At 51.0% G+C, this 21,049-nt stretch overlaps 1 protein-coding gene across 2 annotated transcripts in view; it reads right to left on the reverse strand.

Annotated features, from left to right (window-relative positions):
• The window catches only part of LOC140427288 (uncharacterized), a 442,867-nt gene that overhangs the window by 263,742 nt on the left and 158,076 nt on the right, over nt 1–21,049 (reverse strand). Inside the window, exon 5 of one of the 2 annotated variants that reach the window (XM_072512862.1) lies at nt 7,836–7,944. In XM_072512862.1, the coding sequence (XP_072368963.1) occupies nt 7,836–7,944 (109 nt within the window). Of the gene's footprint in view, nt 1–7,816; nt 7,945–21,049 lie in introns of both variants that reach the window. The other variant, XM_072512863.1, reaches the window with a different exon arrangement.

The following is a 21,049-nucleotide window of genomic DNA, read 5'->3' on the forward strand; positions in this document are numbered from 1 at the left end:
AACCCTGCATGTCCTCACCCCCCCACCCCCCCAACCCGTCATCGCCTCCCTCACACTCTGGCTACTGCACCCTCGATCCCCTCCCCCCTCACACTCTGGCCACTGCACCCTCGATCCCCTCTCCCCTCACACTCTGGCCACTGCACCCTCGAACCCCGCCACCCTCACACTCTGGCCACTGCACCCCCGATCCCCTCCCCCCCCTTACACACTGCCCCCACCACCACCATACACCCGGCCCAGTGTATCTAACGAACCCCTTATCGTTGTGTTCCCCAGGGCCAGCCGCCGAATGTCCAGGGTCGTCTCGGCCAAGACACAGCCGACCATCTCCAACCTCAAACGCACCCAGGGACGCACGCCAGAGGGTGGCAGTCGGTCGGAATGGAGGGCCATCCTCTCAGTCTGGGACGCTGGATGGGGACGCACAGAAGACGGACAGAGACAATACTGAGGGGCACAGGAGGGACAGTGACGAAAGTGATGGCCGTGCATTGCCCGAAGGTAGGGCCATGAGCCATGACAGTGACGGGGACAGTGTCAGTGACGCACAAGCGGATGGCCACACAGTCCACGGGATCACCTCGAGGGCGACATGACATGGGCCGCATGCACCTTGCGCCGGGCCATGAGGGGGACCAGTACACACCAGACTTCCTAACGGACGATGACCTCGAGCTAGCGGCACTGCTGTCTCCCACACCATCCACCGCAGAGACACTCCATCGCAGAGACACTCACCTCGGTTGGGCAGATAAGTGATGAGGCTCCCGGGTCACGGTCTGGTGCGCACCACACAGCCGAGCTGGTACAGCAGGTGGAGCTTGGAGCAGCCGAGGGGCTGGACGGTTGGAGGGCAGCCCAGGCCCAGCAAACAGCTGCCGCCCAGACGGCTCCCAGGTTCCTGGATGTACTTGACCCACCCGGACAACCGATGCATGTGGACACCCAGGGACTGAATAACGGGATGAGGGCCATTCGTGTCCAGGAGCAGGGAGTGGTGCTGCTCATCGCAGCCACCCAGGCCGACATCGCAGCCACCCAGGCCGACACCGCACGGGTGGCGTCCGAAGTGGAGGCAATGGATGAAACGGTATCGGCCATTGGTCAGGTTCTGCAAGATGTTGGGCTTCACGTGCATGCGTCATCCATGGCCCAGGAGAGGGCTACCCTTTCACAGGCAGCCATGCACCAGAGCCAACACGACATTGCCACCGCTCTCCGGGCCCTGGCCAAGTCTCACCATGCCATGGCCCGGTCCCAGCAGGCGATGGCACAGTCCCAGCAGTCAGTTGCGGAGAGCATAGACTGCCTGGCGCACGTGATGGATGGCGTAGTGCACTCACAGGTAGAGATAGCAGAGTCCCTGGCAGGAATGTCACTCCCTGGGCTCCGTCTCTGCGAACATTCGGACGTGGTCGATACCGCTGCAGGCCTCCAGGACTGGCAGCGCCAGGTGTCGGTGGTGCAACGGGGCATGTCTCCGATCGCACCTCCGTCCCACAGTGAGGCCCGGAGGCCTCTGGGCTACCCGAAGAAGGAGGAGGTTCTGGGGCCCGTCCCATTACCTCCAGCAAGGGACGTCCCGGGACACTCGGCCTCCCCACGTTCCGTCCCTGGCTCATCTGGTGGGCAGCGGGCAGGACAGGGTGGCAGCACGCCATCCAGCACGCCCGCTGAGCAGCCTGGCCCATCGAGGCCGGGCCGCCACAGGAAACGCTTGCCGACGGGGAGCCATGTCGCAGGGCGTGATTCTCAGCAGTCCGCCTCCACTCCTGCTGTACCATCTGGGGAGACACCTAGACGTAGTAGTCGGGCCCGTAAGGCAAAGAAGTTAGGCACATAATAAGTTGGCACGGGGGTGCAGGGCACAATTTAGTTGTAGGGAGTAGGGCATCTGTATTTGAATGTTACAAATAAATTCACTGTTGCACTTAACTTGTAAGACTCTGTGCTATGTCCGGTGCCAGGGGGCTCGTGAGGGTGACCAAGTGGCGCTGAGGTTAATAAGTGGTTCAACGTCGGTGCCGGATGTGCTGTCCCTTTCCCCCCCTGCCTCCAAAAATCGGACACCGTAGTCCTCGGCACTCAGTCGCCAGCTACCCCACACGGGCACATGATGAAATGTCCGTTACGAAGGCTGTGACCACCGGAGTGCATGGTTCAGCTATAGCCATGAGTCAGACCTTGGCTGGCGAATCTGAGCTCACAGCTCATCGCAGAGCGGGCTGTCATCATTCAACATGGCACTGATCACACCCGCTTACACAATCATCAATGTTGTGCAATCCCGTAGTGCCGTAGTGGTAAGGTGATGTGGAATTGGTGCAGTGAACGCGATGCGGGGGGGGGGGGGGTGCAGCGCGGTGCCCATGTGCAGGACTGGCGGTGCAAGTGGCAGTGTTCAGCGAATCCCTCCCCCACGGTGCATGAACCGTGTGGCCACCAACGCGTCGCGTGCCCGCTGTCCTCGATGGTGCCGTTGTGCAGCCTCCTGGACGTAACCAGCACCCGGGCAGTGTCTGTGTCCTGCGCCCCTCCCCCCACCCTGATGCACGCCATCCTCCTCCTCCTCCTCTTCCTCCTCCCTTCGTTTGCGTTAGCTCCGGTGCCGTCGGGTCCTCCCTCCGACTCCTCCACCAGTGCATCTACCCTCTGCATGGCTATGTTGTGCAGCGCACAGCAGACCACAACTATGCGACCGACCCTGTCGGGCCGGTACTGCAGGGCCCCTCCGGAGCGGTCCAGGCATCTGAATCGCATCTTCAGCAGGTCGAAGCACCGCCTCCACCACACCCCTGGTTGCTGCATGGGCCTCGTTGTACAGGCTCTCCGCGTTGGCCTGAGGCCTCCGTATTGGCGTCATCAGCCATGACCTCAACAGATAGCCCCTGTCGTCCAGCAACCAGCCCCTCAGCCGGGGTGGGGGGGGGGGGCATCCATTGAACATTGCGGGGATGAACGACTGTGCCAGAATGTAGGCGTCATGCACACTCCCGGGGTACCTTGTACACATGTGCATGATCTTCATGTGGGGGTCGCACACCACCTGAATGATCATGGAGTATGCGCCCTTCCTGTTCATGAACACTTCCCTGTTGTCTGCAGGTGGGCGTATTGGGACGTGCACACCATCGATGACACCCTGGACCATCGGTATCCCGGACACCTTGGCGAATCCACATGTCCGTGCTTCCTGCTGTGCTCGGTCCTCAGGGAATTTAATGTACCTGTTCGCGATGGCGTACAAGGCGTCGGTCACGGCCCTGATGCACCTGTGGACCGATGCCTGTGAGATCCCGGATAGGTCCCCGCTCGGCGCCTGGAAGGAATCGGTAGCGTAAATGTTTAGGGCCACCGTCACCTTGACGGAGACTGGTATAGCGTGTCCTCCACCCATTTCAAGTGGTGCGAGGTGCGCCACGACGTGGCATATATGTGCGACCGTCTGCCTGCTGAACCGTAGTCTCCTCCTGCATGTGATGTCTGGTAGGGCCTGTGTGCCCCGGTGGCCTGGTCACGCTGCAGATACGCAACCAGCCTGACACCTGGTCACTGTCTGCGTCCAACGGTCAGTTCACACTGTCCTCCTCACCAGTGTGCCAGTCGCCTGTGCCCATCAGCCACGCGACAACCTGCGGTCGTGTCCTCGTCACCGTCCTGCGGTTGACATGTGGCATCCGCGGATGGACGACACCCTCCACACTCTCCCTCACCCCCCCACCTCCACTCCCTCCCTCCCCCCTCCCAACTCCACTCCCTCCCTCACCCCCTCCCACCTCCACCCCCTCCCTCCCCCCTCCACACCCTCCCTGCCCCCTCCCACCTCCCCCCCTCCCTCCCCCCCCCCTCCACACTCTCCCTCACCCCCTCCCACCCCCCCGTTGGCCGCAGCGTTCTCGGGGAAGCCGACCCGGGCTGCAGGAGCTCCGGGAAAGTCCGCTCACCTCCTCACTGCTCAGCATCAGCCAGCACGACTGGCTGACGATTTTATTTACCAGGTGTGAACGGCGACGGCGTGAACTGGGGTCACGCCGTCGGGACTTCGGCCCATTCAGGCCGGAGAATAGCGGAGAATCGCCATTTTGGGTGTCTCGGGCGATTCTCCGGCCTGCGCCGCGCAGAACACGACGGGGCCGTTCTCGCCGGAGGGCGTCGGACCGGCGTCGCGTGGAAAAATGGCGCGCTAGGTGATTCTCCCAACCGGCGCGGGAGCGGAGAATCGCGCCCATGATTTTTGGGCTCACTTTTATGTTAATTGCCAGGTTTTTTTCAGTTTCACATCCCCTCTCAACTTGTTGTAATTGGACCAGCTCTCGCTTTAAGAATGTTTCATTTTCTGTAACTTTCTCATCATCCAAGTGTGGTAATACCAGGTATTGCAGTACCTGAGAGGTGAATGACCATTGGCTAGACCTAGGAGTCTACCATTGGCTAACGTACATAGCCCCGCCCTGAGAGGCGGGGTATAAGTACCCATGCCGTCCCAGCAGCCTTCACGTTCTGTATCGAAGCTGCTGGGTACAGTTCTAGCTGATTAAAGCCGATTAGATATGACTCACCTTGTCTCGAGAGTTATTGATTGTGCATCAATTTAATCAGCTATTGCTTCTGAAGGATGGATCTCTGTGTCAAGCCGGTGTGCCTTCAGCTCAGCCCCCACGCAGACAACTCCGCTGCTATTTTTAAGCATTGGCTGGCGTGTTTTGAGAGCTACCTTGACACGGCTGCCGACACCCCCACGGAAAGGCAGAAAATACACCTCCTACGCTCGCGGGTCAGCCCTGCGATCTACCCTCTGATCGAAGGGGCGGCGAACTATGCTGCAGCTATGGAGCTGCTAGAAGGACATTACATCCGTCCACTGAACCAGGTCTACGCCCGTCACCTGCTGGCAACTAGAAGGCAGAGCCCAGATGAAACACTGGAAGACTTCTATCGGGCACTAATAGTGCTGGGCCGAAACTGCAGCTGCCCAGCAGTTACGAGGAACGAGCACACAAAACTTTTAATTCGGGACGCTTTCGTGGCAGGTATGACTTCCCCCGACATCCGCCGAAGGCTCCTTTAAATGGACACACTGGGCCTCACTGAGGCACGGGCCCTGGCAGGGTCCATGGACGTTGCGTACAAAAACGCACTGGCTTTTTGCCCCCGCTTGCACGGCGCCCCCTGGGCTGCGTGGCAACCTGCCGCGGCAGCCCCCCAGACTTTCCCGTTGACCCCGCAGGCCTACGCGGCAAGACGGCCCGCTACCGCCGCTGGCCAACGCTGCTTCTTCTGCGGCCAGGCGAATCATCCCCGCGCGCGCTGCCCGGCCTGCACCGCCACCTGCAAAGGGTGCGGCAAGAAAGGCCACTATGTCGCGGTCTACCTGGCCCGCGCCGTGGCCGCGATCTCCAGCGACTATCAGCAGCCTTTCTTCCAGGTCCCGGCCGTCCAAGGCCCACCGCAGCCTTTCTTTCAGGTCCCGGCAGTCCAAGGCCCACCTCAGTCTTTCTTGCAGGTCCCGGCCGTCCAAGGCCCACTGCCGCCCTTCTCTCCCAGGCAGCGTGCGACCCGCAGCCGCGGCCATTTGCCCCCCGGCAACCACGCTGGCTGGGTGGCCGCCGCCATTTTGTCCCTCGCCGCCGCCATCTTCGGCATCCCCGTCCCCGGACTCCATGTGCGACCCATGGCTGACGCCATCTTGGATGGGGCCTCAAGCCCCCAGCACAGCCGACTACACGCTGCCTGACCAGATCTCCCCCTTTCTGCAGCTGGCCTCCGTTACCCTGGATCAGAGTCGGCCCCGGACCACAGCGAAAGCCACCACAAAGATCGCCATCAACGGCCACGTGACGTCGTACCTGATCGACTCCGGGAGCACGGAAAGCTTTGTCCACCCCGACACGGTAAGGCGCTGTTCTCGTGTCACCCATCCCGTAAAACAACGGATCTCCCTGGCCTCCGGGTCACACGCAGTGCAGATAAAGGGGTTCTGCCTAGCGAACCTCACTGTCCAAGGCAGGGAATTCCACAATTCTGCGCAGCCATCCTTCTTGGGCTGGATTTCCTACAAAGGCCTCGCGACCCTTAAGGTCGACCCACCTTCCCTGCTTGCGAACCTCACCCCGGATTGCAAACCCGTCGCCACCAGGAGCAGACGGTACAGTGCCCAGGACCGGACCTTCATCAGGTCCGAGGTCCAAAGGCTGCTGAAGGAAGGGGTCATCGAGGCAAGCAACAGCTCCTGGAGGGCTCAAGTAGTGGTGGTAAAGACCGGGGAGAAACATAGGATGGTCATCGACTATAGCCAGACCATCAACAGGTTTACGCAACTGGACGCGTACCCTCTCCCCCGTACAGCCGACCTGGTAAACAGGATTGCGCAGTACAAGGTTTTCTCCATGGTGGATCTCAAGTCTGCCTACCACCAGCTACCCCTCCGTCATGGTGACCGCCAGTACACTGCCTTCGAAGCAGATGGGCGGCTCTATCACTTTTTAAGGGTTCCCTTCGGTGTCACGAACGGGGTCTTGGTCTTCCAACGTGAGATGGACCGAATGGTTGACCGGTACGGCTTACGCGCAACGTTTCCGTATCTTGATAACGTCACCATCTGCGGCTATGACCAGCAGGACGACACAAATCTACGAAAATTTGTAAATTTAAAAAAAAAAAATTTGGAGTACCCAATTCATTTTTTCCAATTAAGGGGCAATTTAACGTGACCAATCCACCCACCCTACACATCTTTAGGTTGTGGGGGCGAAACCCACGCAAACACGTGGAGAATGTGCAAACACCACACGGACAGTGACCCAGAGCCGGGATCGAACCTGGGACCTCGGCACCGTGAGGCAGCAATGCTAACCACTGTGCCACAGTGCTGCCCCTTATTTTGTAAATTATTGCTTAAAATACTGTAATGTATTTATTCTTGCTGATATAAAATGAAGTTATACAATTATAACTAATATCATGTCAGCCATGAATTCAATAGACAGTCCCAAAAAGAAACACGACAAAATGTTAACTCATTTATAAATGGCTATTAAGTGTTCATTCATCCAACTTTAACTGTGATTTGTAACAAATAAATAGTGTTTACTGGTCTACTTTTTCTTACAAAGTTAATTGAATCACTCAGCAGCTTCAGTATAAGCTAAAAGTTGCTAATCTTTTGATCAGGGTTGGTTAGTGCAAGACTATTCAGGGTACTGAGTTGAGTATCGTACACCTCTAGACCTTTTCTGGAAGGTAAAATCTCAACTGATTCCTTCGTAAAAAGTTTGCAGAGGGCATTAAGGTGTCATCTAGTTCTTGCCATATGTTGTGGGACAAAATCCCAGCTTTCTTTTAGGTTGAGCAACAGTTGTAAATAATTCAATCTTGCACAGTATATGGCTTTGCATTCCTTTACAGAAAATTAACTGTGCCTTTTTGGCACACTTAATTTAATGCACAATTGTGTATAAAAAATGATTTCATTCCATGACCATTCTGCACTGCTGCGCAGTTTTGTACAAATTGCAAAATTATTTGGAGATATGAAGCTGTGTTTAATAAAACTAGCAAACATCAAAATAGATAGCAATTTTAAACCAAAATAAGCTATGTTCACACTAAATGAGAGACATTTCATTAATGATTCTTCCAAATTCTTGCAATGAATTACAGTATCAGCTGGCACAGGTCAGAGGTTGTACCTAACGCTGCTATTAGGTCAAATGGGTAAATTTTTTAAAAATAGTCAAGCACATCACTTTAATAGCGGTAAATCCAAATACAATGTGAAACTATATGAGTAAACACAAAGCATGAATGCAAGCACCTGCAATTTGGTGACATACCAGTGAACTCAGGATGGCATTTAGAATGGTCATTTCTTGAGGCACAGAGATGATGATCCACATTTTCATGTTCAACTTGACGTTTACAATCTCTTTCCTCATATTTTTCCTATAAAACATATTTTCCATATTCATCACATGAATAAGATTTAGTAACATAGCTAGGAAAAAAGAATACTTATCCATTCAATAGCTAGTAGACATACTCTGGAGTCCTATTGTTCGTACTAAATTGGGATAGATTTGTGTATAGATCTCTCTCTTCAGGCACCATGACTTAGCAGCATGTTGGCGACCATGGACTTCCATGTGCTGGGACATAGCTTATGCTTTGCAAGGTGCTTCAGTAGTTTGCCATTGTCTTCTGCAGGTTCTAACTGACCAATAGACTCTCCTGCTCTTACCACCTGCCATTGGCATATTGGATGGATTTGCAGGTTGATAATCAATCTGTTTGGTCACAGTATGAATACACCTCCCATGGCAATAAAGCCTGGAATGGGACTCAAATCCAGAATTTCTGGCTCAGATATAGCTACCACTAGGCACAAGACCTCCCCAATGTAGAACTAGATTTTCATAAAGAATTAATTTCCCCTAAAAATGACAACCCTTACAACATATTCCTGATGCGATTTAATCGTTCAAAATGGCAAAAAATAACATGTTGTATGCACACCCTCTGCCCACTTCTAACTAATTCATGAGAATATGAGAGAGCAAGGACAGGAACTTATTATATGATAATTAAGGAATGATTTTCGAGAAAGAGCGAGGGACAGCATGACAAAGGCAGAGCGAGAGGGGCAGCACGGTAGCATTGTGGGTAGCACAATTGCTTCACAGCTCCAGGGTCCCAGGTTCGATTCCGGCTTGGGTCACTGTCTGTGCAGGTCTGCACATCCTCCCCGTGTGTGCGTGGGTTTCCTCCGGGTGCTCCGGTTTCCTCCCACAGTCCAAAGATGTGCAGGTTAGGTGGATTGGCCATGATAAATTGCCCTTAGTGTCCAAAATTGCCCTTGGTGTTGGGTGGGGTTGCTGGGTTATGGGGATGGGGTGGAGGTGTTGACCTTGGGTGGGGTGCTCTTTCCAAGAGCCGGTGCGGACTCAATGGGCCGAATGGCCTCCTTTTGCACTGTAAATTCTATGATAATCTATGAGAGAGGCAGAGCACGAGAGACAGTGAGACAGAGCGTGAGAGCGAGTGAGACAGAGAGAGACCACTGCAAGAGATACCTAGACTATGATTTGGTAGGTAAGGATGGAACTCAATGAGGGAACTCAGGTTGCAGACAGATTGAGAGGATTCATAAGGATAGTGCACTGTTTTCATCTTCTTGAACGGAAAGATTCAAATACGGAGTTGTGGGAAAGATGGCCACACCTTTGAATGGATTAATTCAAACATTTTCATTGTAATAGAGATGTTGGAAATAGGCTTAGAAGGACAGAAGGATCAAAGATTCATTTATTGAGGAAGGCTGGTGATGTCAGTTTTGAGAGGGAAAAAGATGCTACCTGAGGAAGGTGAGCCATTTATGTCAATCAGCATGCTGGCTTGAAATGGATGTAAGTGGTCAGCAATTTAAGATAATGATGCCAGAGCAGAACGTGATCCTAAAGAACAAACAAGCCTGTGCAGAGCAGATGAGAAATAGGAGAGAAGGTTGCAAAAGTTGCAGACTCAAGGCAAGGACAGGTAGAAGCTGTGTGGGAGGTTTGCTTTGGTGTGACAAAGGGATGATTTTGGGGGAGCCATGAATAGGAGAATGTGAAAAAGGCTTTTGGATAGGTGGTCTCAATCTTTGTGACAAAGTCTATGAGCCACTTGCATCTGGTTAGAGCAAAGGATAGTAGGAGCAAGGGCAAGATATCTTAAGTAGGCACTGTAGTGGGGAGAGGAGTTAGCATTGCATCCCAAGATGGCACTGGAGCAGTGAGTAGTTTTAGCAAAGGACAGCAGAGCCCAATATGTTTGATCTGGTCCAGTCAGATCTTGCCATAGGCTGAACCAATTGTACACACATAAACCCGTCCTTCTTGGGATTTGAGGGAGTTAAGTGCAAGTGCAAGTATTGCACTACAATTTTATTAAATTTGTATTTGTCTTCACATTTGAAGAAGATGATGCTCAACAATTAAATTTGAATTATTTAAATAATAAAATGGGTGGAATTGCCCCAACTTGCTCATGGTGGGTTTGGTGGCAGGCAGGAGCAGAGAATCTAGCAGGAAACCCACGATCATAAAATTAAGGTTCAATTCAACCAATGGGAGGTTAACGGTGGGTTGGTCTTCCTGCTGGCTGAAGGCATCTCAGGACATCACTGCAGGAGTTCCTCAGGGTAGTGTCCAAGGTCCAACCAACTTCAGCTGCTTCATCAACGACCTGCCTTCCATCATAAGGTCAGAAGTGGGGATGTTTGAAGATGACTGCACAATGTTCAGCACCATTCGCGACTCCTCAGATAATGAAGCAGTCCGTGTCCAAATGCAGCAAGACCTGGACAATATCCAGACTTGGGCTGACAAGTGGCAAGTTACATTCGTGCCACACAAGTGTCAGACAATGACCATCTCCTACAAGAGAGGATTTAACCATTGTCTGTTGACATTCAATGGCATTACTATCACTGAATCCCCCACAATCAACATCCTGGAGGTTACCATTGATCAGAAACTGAACTGGACCAGCCACATTAATACTGTCAGAGTCTAGAAATCCTACAGCGAGTAACTCACCTCCTGCTCTCACAAAGCCTGCCAACCATCTACAAGGCACAAGTCAGGAGTGTAATGGAATACTCTCCACTTGCCTGGATGGGTGCAGCTCCAATAACACTCAAGATGCTTGTCACCATCCAGGACAAAGCAGCCCGCTTGATTACTCCTCCTTCCACAAACATTGAAACCCTCCACCACCGACGAACAGTGGTAGCTGTGTGTACCATCTACAAGTTGCACACCAGTAACTCACCAAGGTTCCTTCGACAGCACCGTCTAAACCCACATCCACTACCATTTTTTAAAAAAAAATATGTTTTATTGAAAATTTTTTCCCAAACAACAATTTTTTCCCTCTTACAAAGCAAACGCAACAATAATACAGAAATTTTTAACAATACACGAGTAGCAAAACCCCTTTATCTTTGACCTAAACTAAACTAAACCCCCCCCCCCCTTCCCCCTGGGTTGCTGCTGCTGGTCATCTGTCTTCCCTCTAACGTTCCCCTAGGTAGTCGAGAAATGGCTGCCACCGCCTGGTGAACCCTTGAGCCGATCCTCTCAGGGCAAACTTTATCTGCTCCAGTTTAATGAACCCCGCCATATCATTTACCCAGGCCTCCAGACCGGGGGGTTTCGCCTCCTTCCACATGAGTAGGATCCTGCGCCGGGCTACTAGGGACGCAAAGGCCACAACGTCGGCCTCTTTCGCCTCCTGCACTCCCGGCTCTTCCGCAACTCCAAATAGAGCTAACCCCCAGCCTGGTTTGACCCGGGCCTTCACCACCCGCGAAATCACTCCCGTCACTCCCTTCCAATACCCTTCCAGTGCCGGGCACGCCCAAAACATATGTGCGTGGTTTGCCGGGCTCCCGCCACATCTCCCACATTTGTCCTCCACTCCAAAGAACCTGCTCAATCTTGCTCCCGTTATGTGTGCTCTATGTAGCGCCTTAAATTGAATCAGGCTAAGCCTGGCGCATGAGGAAGAGGAATTTACCCTGCTTAGGGCATCAGCCCACATACCCTCCTCTATCTCCTCCCCTAGTTCTTCTTCCCACTTTCCTTTTAGTTCGCCCACCGACTCCTCCCCCTCTTCCCTCATCTCTCGGTAAATCTCTGACACCTTGCCCTCTCCGACCCACACCCCTGAAAGCACCCTGTCCTGTATCCCCTGTGTCGGGAGCAACGGAAATTCCCTCACCTGTTGTCTAGTAAACGCCCTCACCTGCATATATCTCAAGAAATTTCCCCGGGGCAACTTATACTTTTCCTCCAATGCTCCCAAGCTCGCAAAAGTCCCATCTATAAATAAATCTCCCACCCTCCTAATTCCCAACTGGTACCAGCTCTGAAATCCTCCATCCATTCTTCCTGGGGCGAACCTATGGTTGTTCCTGATTGGGGACCCCACCAGGGCATCCCTCTCTGTCACCTCCACTGTCCCCAGATATTCAATGTTGCCGCCACCACCGGGTTCGTGGTAAACTTTTTAGGTGAGATCGGTAGCGGCGCCGTCACCAGCGCCTCTAAACTCGTCCCTTTACAGGACTTTCTCTCCAGTCTTTTCCACGCCGCTCCCTCACCCTCCATCATCCATTTACGTATCATTGCCACATTGGCGGCCCAATAGTAATCGCCCAAGTTCGGTAGTGCCAATCCTCCTCTGTTCCTACTCCGCTGAAGGAACCCTCTCCTTACTCTCGGAACTTTCCCTGCCCACACGAAGCTTGTGATGCTCCTGTCTATTTTATTAAAAAAGGTCTTGGTGATTAGTATAGGGAGACATTGAAATACAAATAGGAACATCGGGAGGACCATCATCTTAATTGCTTGCACCCTGCCCGCCAGCGATAGAGGCTGCATGTCCCACCTCTTGAAGTCCTCCTCCATTTGTTCTACCAACCGTGTCAGATTAAGTCTGTGCAAGGTTCCCCAGCTCCTAGCGATCTGAATCCCCAGGTATCGGAAGTTTCTTTCCACTTTCCTTAGAGGCAGGCCTTCTATCTCTCTACTCTGGTCCCCAGGGTGTATCACGAATAGTTCACTCTTCCCCATGTTTAGCCTATACCCCGAGAAATCCCCGAACCCCCTCAAAATTCGCATAACCTCTATCATCCCCCCGCTGGGTCCAACACGTATAACAATAGGTCATCCGCGTATAACGAGACTCGGTATTCTTCTCCCCCTCTAATCACCCCTCTCCATTTCCTGGAGTCTCTCAACGCCATGGCCAGAGGTTCAATTGCCAACGCGAACAACAATGGAGACAGCGGGCATCCCTGTCTTGTTCCCCTATATAGTCAGAAATACTCCGATCTATGTCGACCTGTAACTACGCTTGCCGTTGGAGCCCCATAAAGAAGTCTAACCCAGCTAATAAACCCGTTCCCAAACCCAAACCTCCTTAACACTTCCCATAAATACTCCCACTCCACCCTATCAAATGCCTTCTCTGCGTCCATTGCCGCCACTATCTCTGCCACCCCCTCCACTGGGGGCATCATTATCACCCCTAATAGTCGTCGCACGTTAACATTCAGTTGTCTCCCTTTTACGAACCCTGTCTGGTCTTCGTGCACCACCCCCGGGACACAGTCCTCTATCCTCGATGCCAGTACCTTTGCCAACAATTTGGCATCCACGTTCAATAATGAAATGGGTCTAAAGGACCCGCACTGCAACGTATCTTTATCCCTCTTCAAAATTAACGATATCGTCGCCTCCGACATCGTCGGGGGTAGAGTCCCCCCTTTCCTGGCCTCATTGAACGTCCTCACCATCAACGGGGCCAACAAGTCCACATATTTTCTGTAATACTCCACCGGGAACCCGTCTGGTCCTGGGGCATCCACTACCATTTAGAAGGACAAGAGCAGCAGATACCTGGGAACCCCACCACCTGGAGGTTCCCCTCCAAGTCACTCACCACCCTGACTTGGCAATATATCGCCTTTCCTTCGCTGTCACTGGGACAAAATCCTGGAACTCCCTCCCTAACAGCACAGTGGGTGTACCTACACTTGAAGGACAGCAGAGGTTCAAAAAGGCAACTCACCACCGCCTTCTGAAGGGCAACTAGGGATAGGCAATAAATGTGGGCCGAACCACCGATGCCCACATTCTGGAAATTAATTTTTAAAAATCATAAATGTTCATCAAAACAGCTGTCGCTGGCATCCCTTCAGGACTTCCAATCTTGTGTCTCGGCAGCAGGACCTCATGTCGGTGTCAAATCTTATGCCTAAAGAATGGCTTGCACAAGGTGGTATTCAATTCGCAAGAGATTTTGATTTTGAGGTCAGTGCCACAAAGCATTTCTGCCATAATGCTGTGCCTGATGCATTGTACACCATTGTCCGGGGGGCAGACCGGTTCCTTCAGCCCATCTCCACGCCGAGCTGGTCTTCATGGCCAATATCGTGTTGCTTGGACCCTTGAGGTCCTCCTGTGTCACCGAGTCAGATCAGTATAGTGCCTGAGATTGGGGAGCACATGGGTCTCTTTCCCCTGAGTGCCACAATGTCTATCTGGACAAAACTGTGCTGTATGAATCATGAAGCCACTGGTACAAAGGGGGCGGCTGGGATGGGCTGCGGTGGCCTTATGAAGGCAAGGAGGGCTGTTCAGAAGGCTGAGGTTGAGCAAGAGGTTATGATCACAGACAGAGGTACAAAGAGGTAGATGAGGAAGACAAACAATGGAAGGCAGAGGGAAAACTGAGGAGAGGGAAGATAGACCCTGGCGAGCTGCATGAAAATTTCATAAACAAGATCAAAGGGATACCACATCATTTACTGGAAAGGGGTGCACAAAGCGGGCAGCAGATGCAGTGGGTAAAGTCAAAGTGGAACATGGGCGCATTGCAGGTGGTTCAATTGAGAAACAGACTTATTCTTGAGGCTGCTAGCCTTTATCATCTGAGTTGCTGATATCCTACATAGTCTGGTGAAGACTGGTGGGCTGGAGAGTGTGATATGCTTGTGCTGGACTTGTGTTTAAGCATGGTGCTGGGGCTTTTGAACCCACTAGCTGACAGCAGCGGACGCATCAGCTGCCAGTCTGCCAAGTGAATCAGAGGGCAACCTGCCTGTGCATAATTAATGAGGTTCCAAGTGCAGACTATGGTGCAGAATTCGGGCCAATGTTAAAGGTGCCACCAGCGTCACCCACCTCATACTCACAGCATCATACCTTCCAGATAATGTCCCAGACACCACCATCACCATTTTGGGGTATGTTCTGTCTGCAGGACAGATCCAGCAGAGGTGGTGGCACACTGGTATACAGCCGGGATGGAGTTGCCCTGGGAATCCTCAACATCGACTCTGGATCCCACAAAGTCTCATGGTACTCAATTAAACATGGACAAGGAAATCTCCTACTGATTACAAGGTACAAGAAAATCTCCTACTGATTACAAGGTACCTTCCCCATTTAGCTGATGAATCAGTACTCCTCCGTGTTGAACATCACTTGGAGGAAGCGCGGAGAGTGGCAAGGGTGCACAATGTACTCTAGGTGGGGGATTCGTATGTCCATCACCCAGAGTACCTCGATCATACCACCACAGGGCTGGCCAGGTCCTGAAGACCAAAGCGGCTAGACTGGGACTGTGGCAGGTGGTGGGGGAACCAACAAGAGGGAAAATCGTCCTCACCAACCTGCCTGCTGCAGATGCATCTGGCCATGACAGTGTCGGTAACAGAGACCATTGCACAGTCCCTGTGGAGAAAAAGTCCCATCTCCACATTGAGAATACCCTCAATGTATTATGCGGCACTAACACCATGCTAAATGGGACAGGTTTTGAACAAATCGAGCAACTCGAGTCTGGGTATCCATGAGGTTTTTGCAGAATTATATTCAGTAAAAATCTGTAACGTCATGGCCCAGCACTCCACGTGATATCAAGAAAAGGCTCATGCACATATTGCAAAAGCTATGGGCCCTGACAAAATTCTGGCGATAGCACTGAAGACTTGTGCTCCAGAACTTGCCACACCCCGAGGATAGCTGCTCCAGTACAGCTACAACACTGGCATCTACCCGGCAATGTTGCAAGTTGCCCAGCTATGTCCTGTACACAAGAAACAGAACAAATCCAATCAAACCAATTACCTCACCAATCTCTCGATCATCAGTAAAGCGATGGAAGGGGTAATTAAGAGCGCTTATCAGGCAGCACGTACTCAGAAATAACCTGCTCATTGGCGCTCAGTTTGGGCTCCGCCAGGGCCACTCCGCTCCTGAGCTCATTACAGCCTTAGTTCAAACATGGAAAGGAGAGCTGAATGCCAGGGGTGAGGTGAGAGTGGCTGCCCTTCTCAACAAGGTAACATTTGGCCTAAGTAGGGCATCAAGGAGTCCCAGCAAAAGCGGAGTCAATGGGAATCAGGAAGAAACCGTTACACTGGTTGGAGTCAAACCTGACACAAAGAGTGGTTGGAGGCCAATCATCTCAACTCCAGGTTATTCCTACAGGAGTTCCACAGGGGCAACCATTTCAGCTGCTTCATCAATGACCTTCCTACCATCGTAAGGTCAGAAAAGGGGATGTTCGCAGATGACTGAACAATGTTCAGTACCACTAGTGACTCCTCAGATAATGAAGCAGTCCGTGTCCAAATGCAGCAAGACCTGGACAATGTCCAGGCTTTCCATGACAAGTGGCAAGTAACATTTGCTAATGACTATCAACATCCTGGTAGTTACCAGGAACAAAGAAAAGTACAGCACAGGAACAGGCCATTCGGCCCTCCAAGCCTGCGCCGACCATGCTGCCCGTCTAAACTAAAATCTTCTACACTTTCGGGTTCCGTATCCCTTTATTCCCATCCTATTCATGTATTTGTCAAATGCCCCTTAAACGTCACTATCGTCCCTGCTTCCACTACCTCCTCCGGCAGCGCGTTCCAGGCACCCACTACCCTCTGTGTAAAACACTTGCCTCGTACATCTCCTCTAAACCTAGCCTCTCGCACCTTAAACCTATGTCCCCTAGAAATTGACCCCTCTACCCTGGGAAAAACTCTGACTGTCCACTCTGTCTATGCCCCTCATAATTTTGTAGACCTCTATCAGGTCTCCCCTCAACCTCTGCCGTTCAAGTGAGAGCAAACCGAGTTTATTCAACCTCTCCTCATAGCTAATGCCCTCCATACCAGGCAACATCCTGGTAATTCTCTTCTGCACCCTCTCTAAAGCCTCCACATCCTTCTGGTAGTGTGGCGACCACAAGTGAACACTATACGCCAAGCGTGGCCTAACTAAGGTTCTATACAGCTGCAACATGACTTGCCAATTTTTACACTCAATGCCCCGGCCAATGTAGGCAAGCAATGCCCTATGCCTTCTTGACTACCTTCTCCACCTGTGTTGCCCCTTTCAGTGACCTGTACACCTAGATCTCTCTGAATGTCAATACTCTTGAGGGTTCTACCATTCACTGAATATTCCCTACCTGTATTAGACCTTCCAAAATGCATTACCTCACATTTGTCCGGATTAAACTCCATCTGCCATCTCTCCGCCCAAGTCTCCAAAAGATCTGAATCCTGCTGTATCCTCTGACAGTCCTCATCGCTATCTGCAATTCCACCAACCTTTGTGTCGTCCGCAAACTTACTAATCAGACCAGTTACATTTTCCTCCAAATCATTTATATATACTACGAACAGCAAAGGTCCCAGCGCTGATCCCTGCAGAAACCCACTAGTCACAGCCCTCCAATCAGAAAAGCACCCTTCCATTGCTACTCTCTGCCTGCTATGACCTAGCCAGTTCTGTATCCATCTTGCCAGCTCACCTCTGATCCTGTGTGACTTCACCTTTTGTACCAGTCTGCCATGAGGGACCTTGTCAAAGGCCTTACTGAAGTCCATATAGTGTTATGGGCCAGGGTTTAGAGAACCTCAAAGTGTATCATAGAGTTCACCTGACCCACAACTTTTAATAGATTGTGGTATGGTGAGCACACGGCCCACTCTATAGGTGTGGTACAGCAGAAATGGAAAAGTATTTTTTAAAGTATTCAATGAACTCAAGTTAACCTTTTTAAAACATACAGTGAATATCTTAGCAACCATTAATTAAAATACAATCCCCAAAGAATACAACACTAAGTAATCCTTTAAGCTTTCCTTTTAATATCCATAAGACTTAAAACACCTTTTACCAGAAGCACATCAGGTTAAAGTCACTACTGTTATTAGTTTTAAATTACCAGGACCGATTTACGGTCTTTAGATGACAGAGAGAGACTCTAATACACCTTTTGGCTGTGACTGCAACTATCCAGCTCTGAAAACGAAACCAAAACAAACCCTGCAGCAAACAGCCTAAAACAAAACTAAAAAGCTGACAGACAGCCCAGCTCCACCCACTCTCTGACATCACTGCAGTAATAAACACCCATTTCTTAACGGTACTCTCACTGCAGATACTTATGTACACACCCATTTAATAACACCCATTTCTTAAAGGTACTCTCACATGACAATAGACAACATCCACTGCCCTACCTGCATCAATCATCTTTGTACCTTCTCAAAAATCTCCATCAAGTTAGTGAAACATGACCTCCCCTTCACAAAACCATGCTGCCTCTCGCTAATACGTCCACTTGCTTCCAAATGGGAGTAGATCCTGTCTCAAAGAATTCTCTCCAGTAATTTCCCTACCACTGATGTAAGGCTCACCGGCCTGTAATTCCCTGGATTATCCTTGCTACCCTTCTTAAACAAAGGAACAACATTGGCTATTCTCCAGTCCGCCGGGACATCACCTGAAGACAGTGAGGATCCAAAGATTGCTGTCAAGGCCTCAGCAATTTCCTCTCTTGCCTCCTTCAGTATTCTGGGGTAGATCCCATCAAGCCCTGGGGACTTATCCACCTTAATATTTTTCAAGATGCCCAACACCTCATCTTTTTGGATCTCAATGTGACCCAGGCTATCTACACACCCTCCTCCAGACTCAACATCCACCAATTCCTTCTCTTTGGTGAATACTGATGCAAAGTATTCATTTTGTACCTCGCCCATTTCCTTTGGCTCCACACATAGATTCCCTCCCCTGTCCTTCAGTGGGCCAACCCTTCCTCTGGCTACCCTCTTGCTTTTTATGTACGTGTAAAAAGCCTTGGGATTTTACTTAACCCTATTTGCCAATTACTTTTCGTGACCCCTTTTAGCCCTTCTGACTCCTTGCTTAAGTTCCTTCCTACTTTCCTTATATTCCACACAGGCTTCGTCTGTTCCCAGTCTTCTAGCCCTGACAAATGCCTCCTTTTACTTTTTGACGAGGCTGACAATATCTCTCGTTATCCAAGGTTCCCAAAATTTACCCTTCTTCCTTACAAAAACATGCCGGTCCTGAATTCCTTTTAACTGACATTTGAAAGCCTCCCATATGTCAGATGTTGATTTACCCTCAAACATCCGCCCACAATCTAGGTTCTTCAGTTCCTGCCTAATATTATTATAATTAGCCTTCTACCAGTTTAGCACATTCACCCTAGGACCACTCTTATCCTTGTCCACCAGCACTTTAAAACTTACTGAATTGTGGTCACTGTTCCCGAAATGCTCCCTTACTGAAACTGCTACAACCTGGCCAGGCTCATTCCCCAATACCAGGTCCAGTACAGCCCCTTCCCTTGTTGGACTATCTACATATTGTTTTAAGAAGCCCTCCTGGATGCTCCTTACAAACTCTGCCCCGTCCAAGCCCCTAGCACTTAGTTAGTCCCAGTCAATATTGGGGAAGTTAAAGTCTCCCATCACAACAACCTTGTTGCTTTTACTCCTTTCCAAAATCTGTCTATCTATCTGCCCCTCTCCCGCTGGTTGTTGGGAGGCCTGTAGTAAACCCCCAACATTGTGACAGCATCCTTCTTATTCCTGATCTCTACCCATATAGCCTCGCTACCCTCTGAGGTGTCCTCCCACAGAACAGCTGTGATATTCTCTCTAACCAGTAGCGCAACTCCTCCACCCCTTTTACACCCCCCTCTATCCCGCCTGAAACATCTAAATCCTGGAATGTTTAGCTGCCAATCCTGTCCTTCACTCAACCAGGTCTCTGTAATGGTAACAACATCATCGTTCCAGGTACTAATCCAAGCTCTGAGTTCATCTGCCTTACCCGTAATACTTCTTGCATTAAAACATATGCACTTCAGGCCACCAGTCCCACTGTTTTCAGCAACATCTCCCTGTCTGCATTTCCTCAGAGCCATACTGGCCCCATTTCCTAGTTCTCCCTCAATTTTTTCACGTTCTGACCTATTGCTCCAGTACCCACCCCCTGCCATACATAGTGCCTGTGGCACTAGCAAACCTCGCGGCCAGGATATTTATGCCTCTCCAGTTTAGATGCAACCCGTCCTTCTTATACAGGTAACACCTGCTCCGGAAGAGCTCCCAGTGGTCCAGATATCTGAAACCCTCCCTCCTACACTAATTGTTTAGCCACGTGTTTAGCTGCTCGATCTTCCTATTTTTAGCCTCACTGGCAAGTGGCACAGGGAGTAATCCCGAGATTACAACCCTAGAGGTCCTGTCTTTTAACTTTCTGCCTAGCTCCCTGAACTCCTGCTGCAGGAACTCATCCTCCTTCCTGCCTATGTCGTTAGTACCAATATGTCCCACGACCTCTGCCTGTTTGCCCTCTCCCTTCAGGATGCCCACTACCCGTTCTGAGACATCCTGGACCCTGACAGCAGGGAGGCAACATACCATCCTGGAGTCTCTTTCACGTGTGCCCCTGACTATAGAGTCCTCTATGACTATTGCTCTTCGGCGCTTTGACCCTCCCTGCTGAACATCAGAACCAACCGTGATGCCACGGCTCTGGCTGCTGCTGTTTTCCCCTGATAGGCTATTTCCCCCCAACAGTATCCAAAATGGTATACCTGTTCGAGAGGGGGACAACCACAGAGGATGCCCCCACTGACTGCCTGCCCCTTCTGGTGGTCACCCATCTCTCTGCCTGCACCTTGGGTGTGACCACATCACTATAACTACTATCTATGACGCTTTCCGCCAACTGCATGCTCCTAAGTGTATCCAACTGCTGCTCCAACCGATCTATACGGTCTTTGAGGAGCCGCAGTTGGGTGCACGTTCTGCAGATGTAGCCATCTGGGACGCTGGAAGCCTCCCGGACTGGCCACATCTCACAGTCAGAGCACTGCACCCCTCTTACTGACATTGCATTAACTAATTAATACATTAAATTTAAAAAAGGCAAGATATTGTTAACTATATGTTTCCTAGCACTAATAATAATAATCACTTATTGTCACAAGTAGGCTTCAATGAAATTACTGTGAAAAGCCCCTAGTCGACATATTCCGGCACCTGTTCGGGGAGGCTGGTACGGGAATTGAACCCATGCTGCTGGCATTGTTCGGGATTACAAGCCAGCTGTTCAGCCCACTGTGCTAAACTAGCCCCTAAACTAGATTTCTACTATAAATGTAAATG

Source organism: Scyliorhinus torazame, chromosome 7, assembly GCF_047496885.1.
Source record: "Scyliorhinus torazame isolate Kashiwa2021f chromosome 7, sScyTor2.1, whole genome shotgun sequence".
NCBI lineage: Eukaryota > Metazoa > Chordata > Chondrichthyes > Carcharhiniformes > Scyliorhinidae > Scyliorhinus > Scyliorhinus torazame.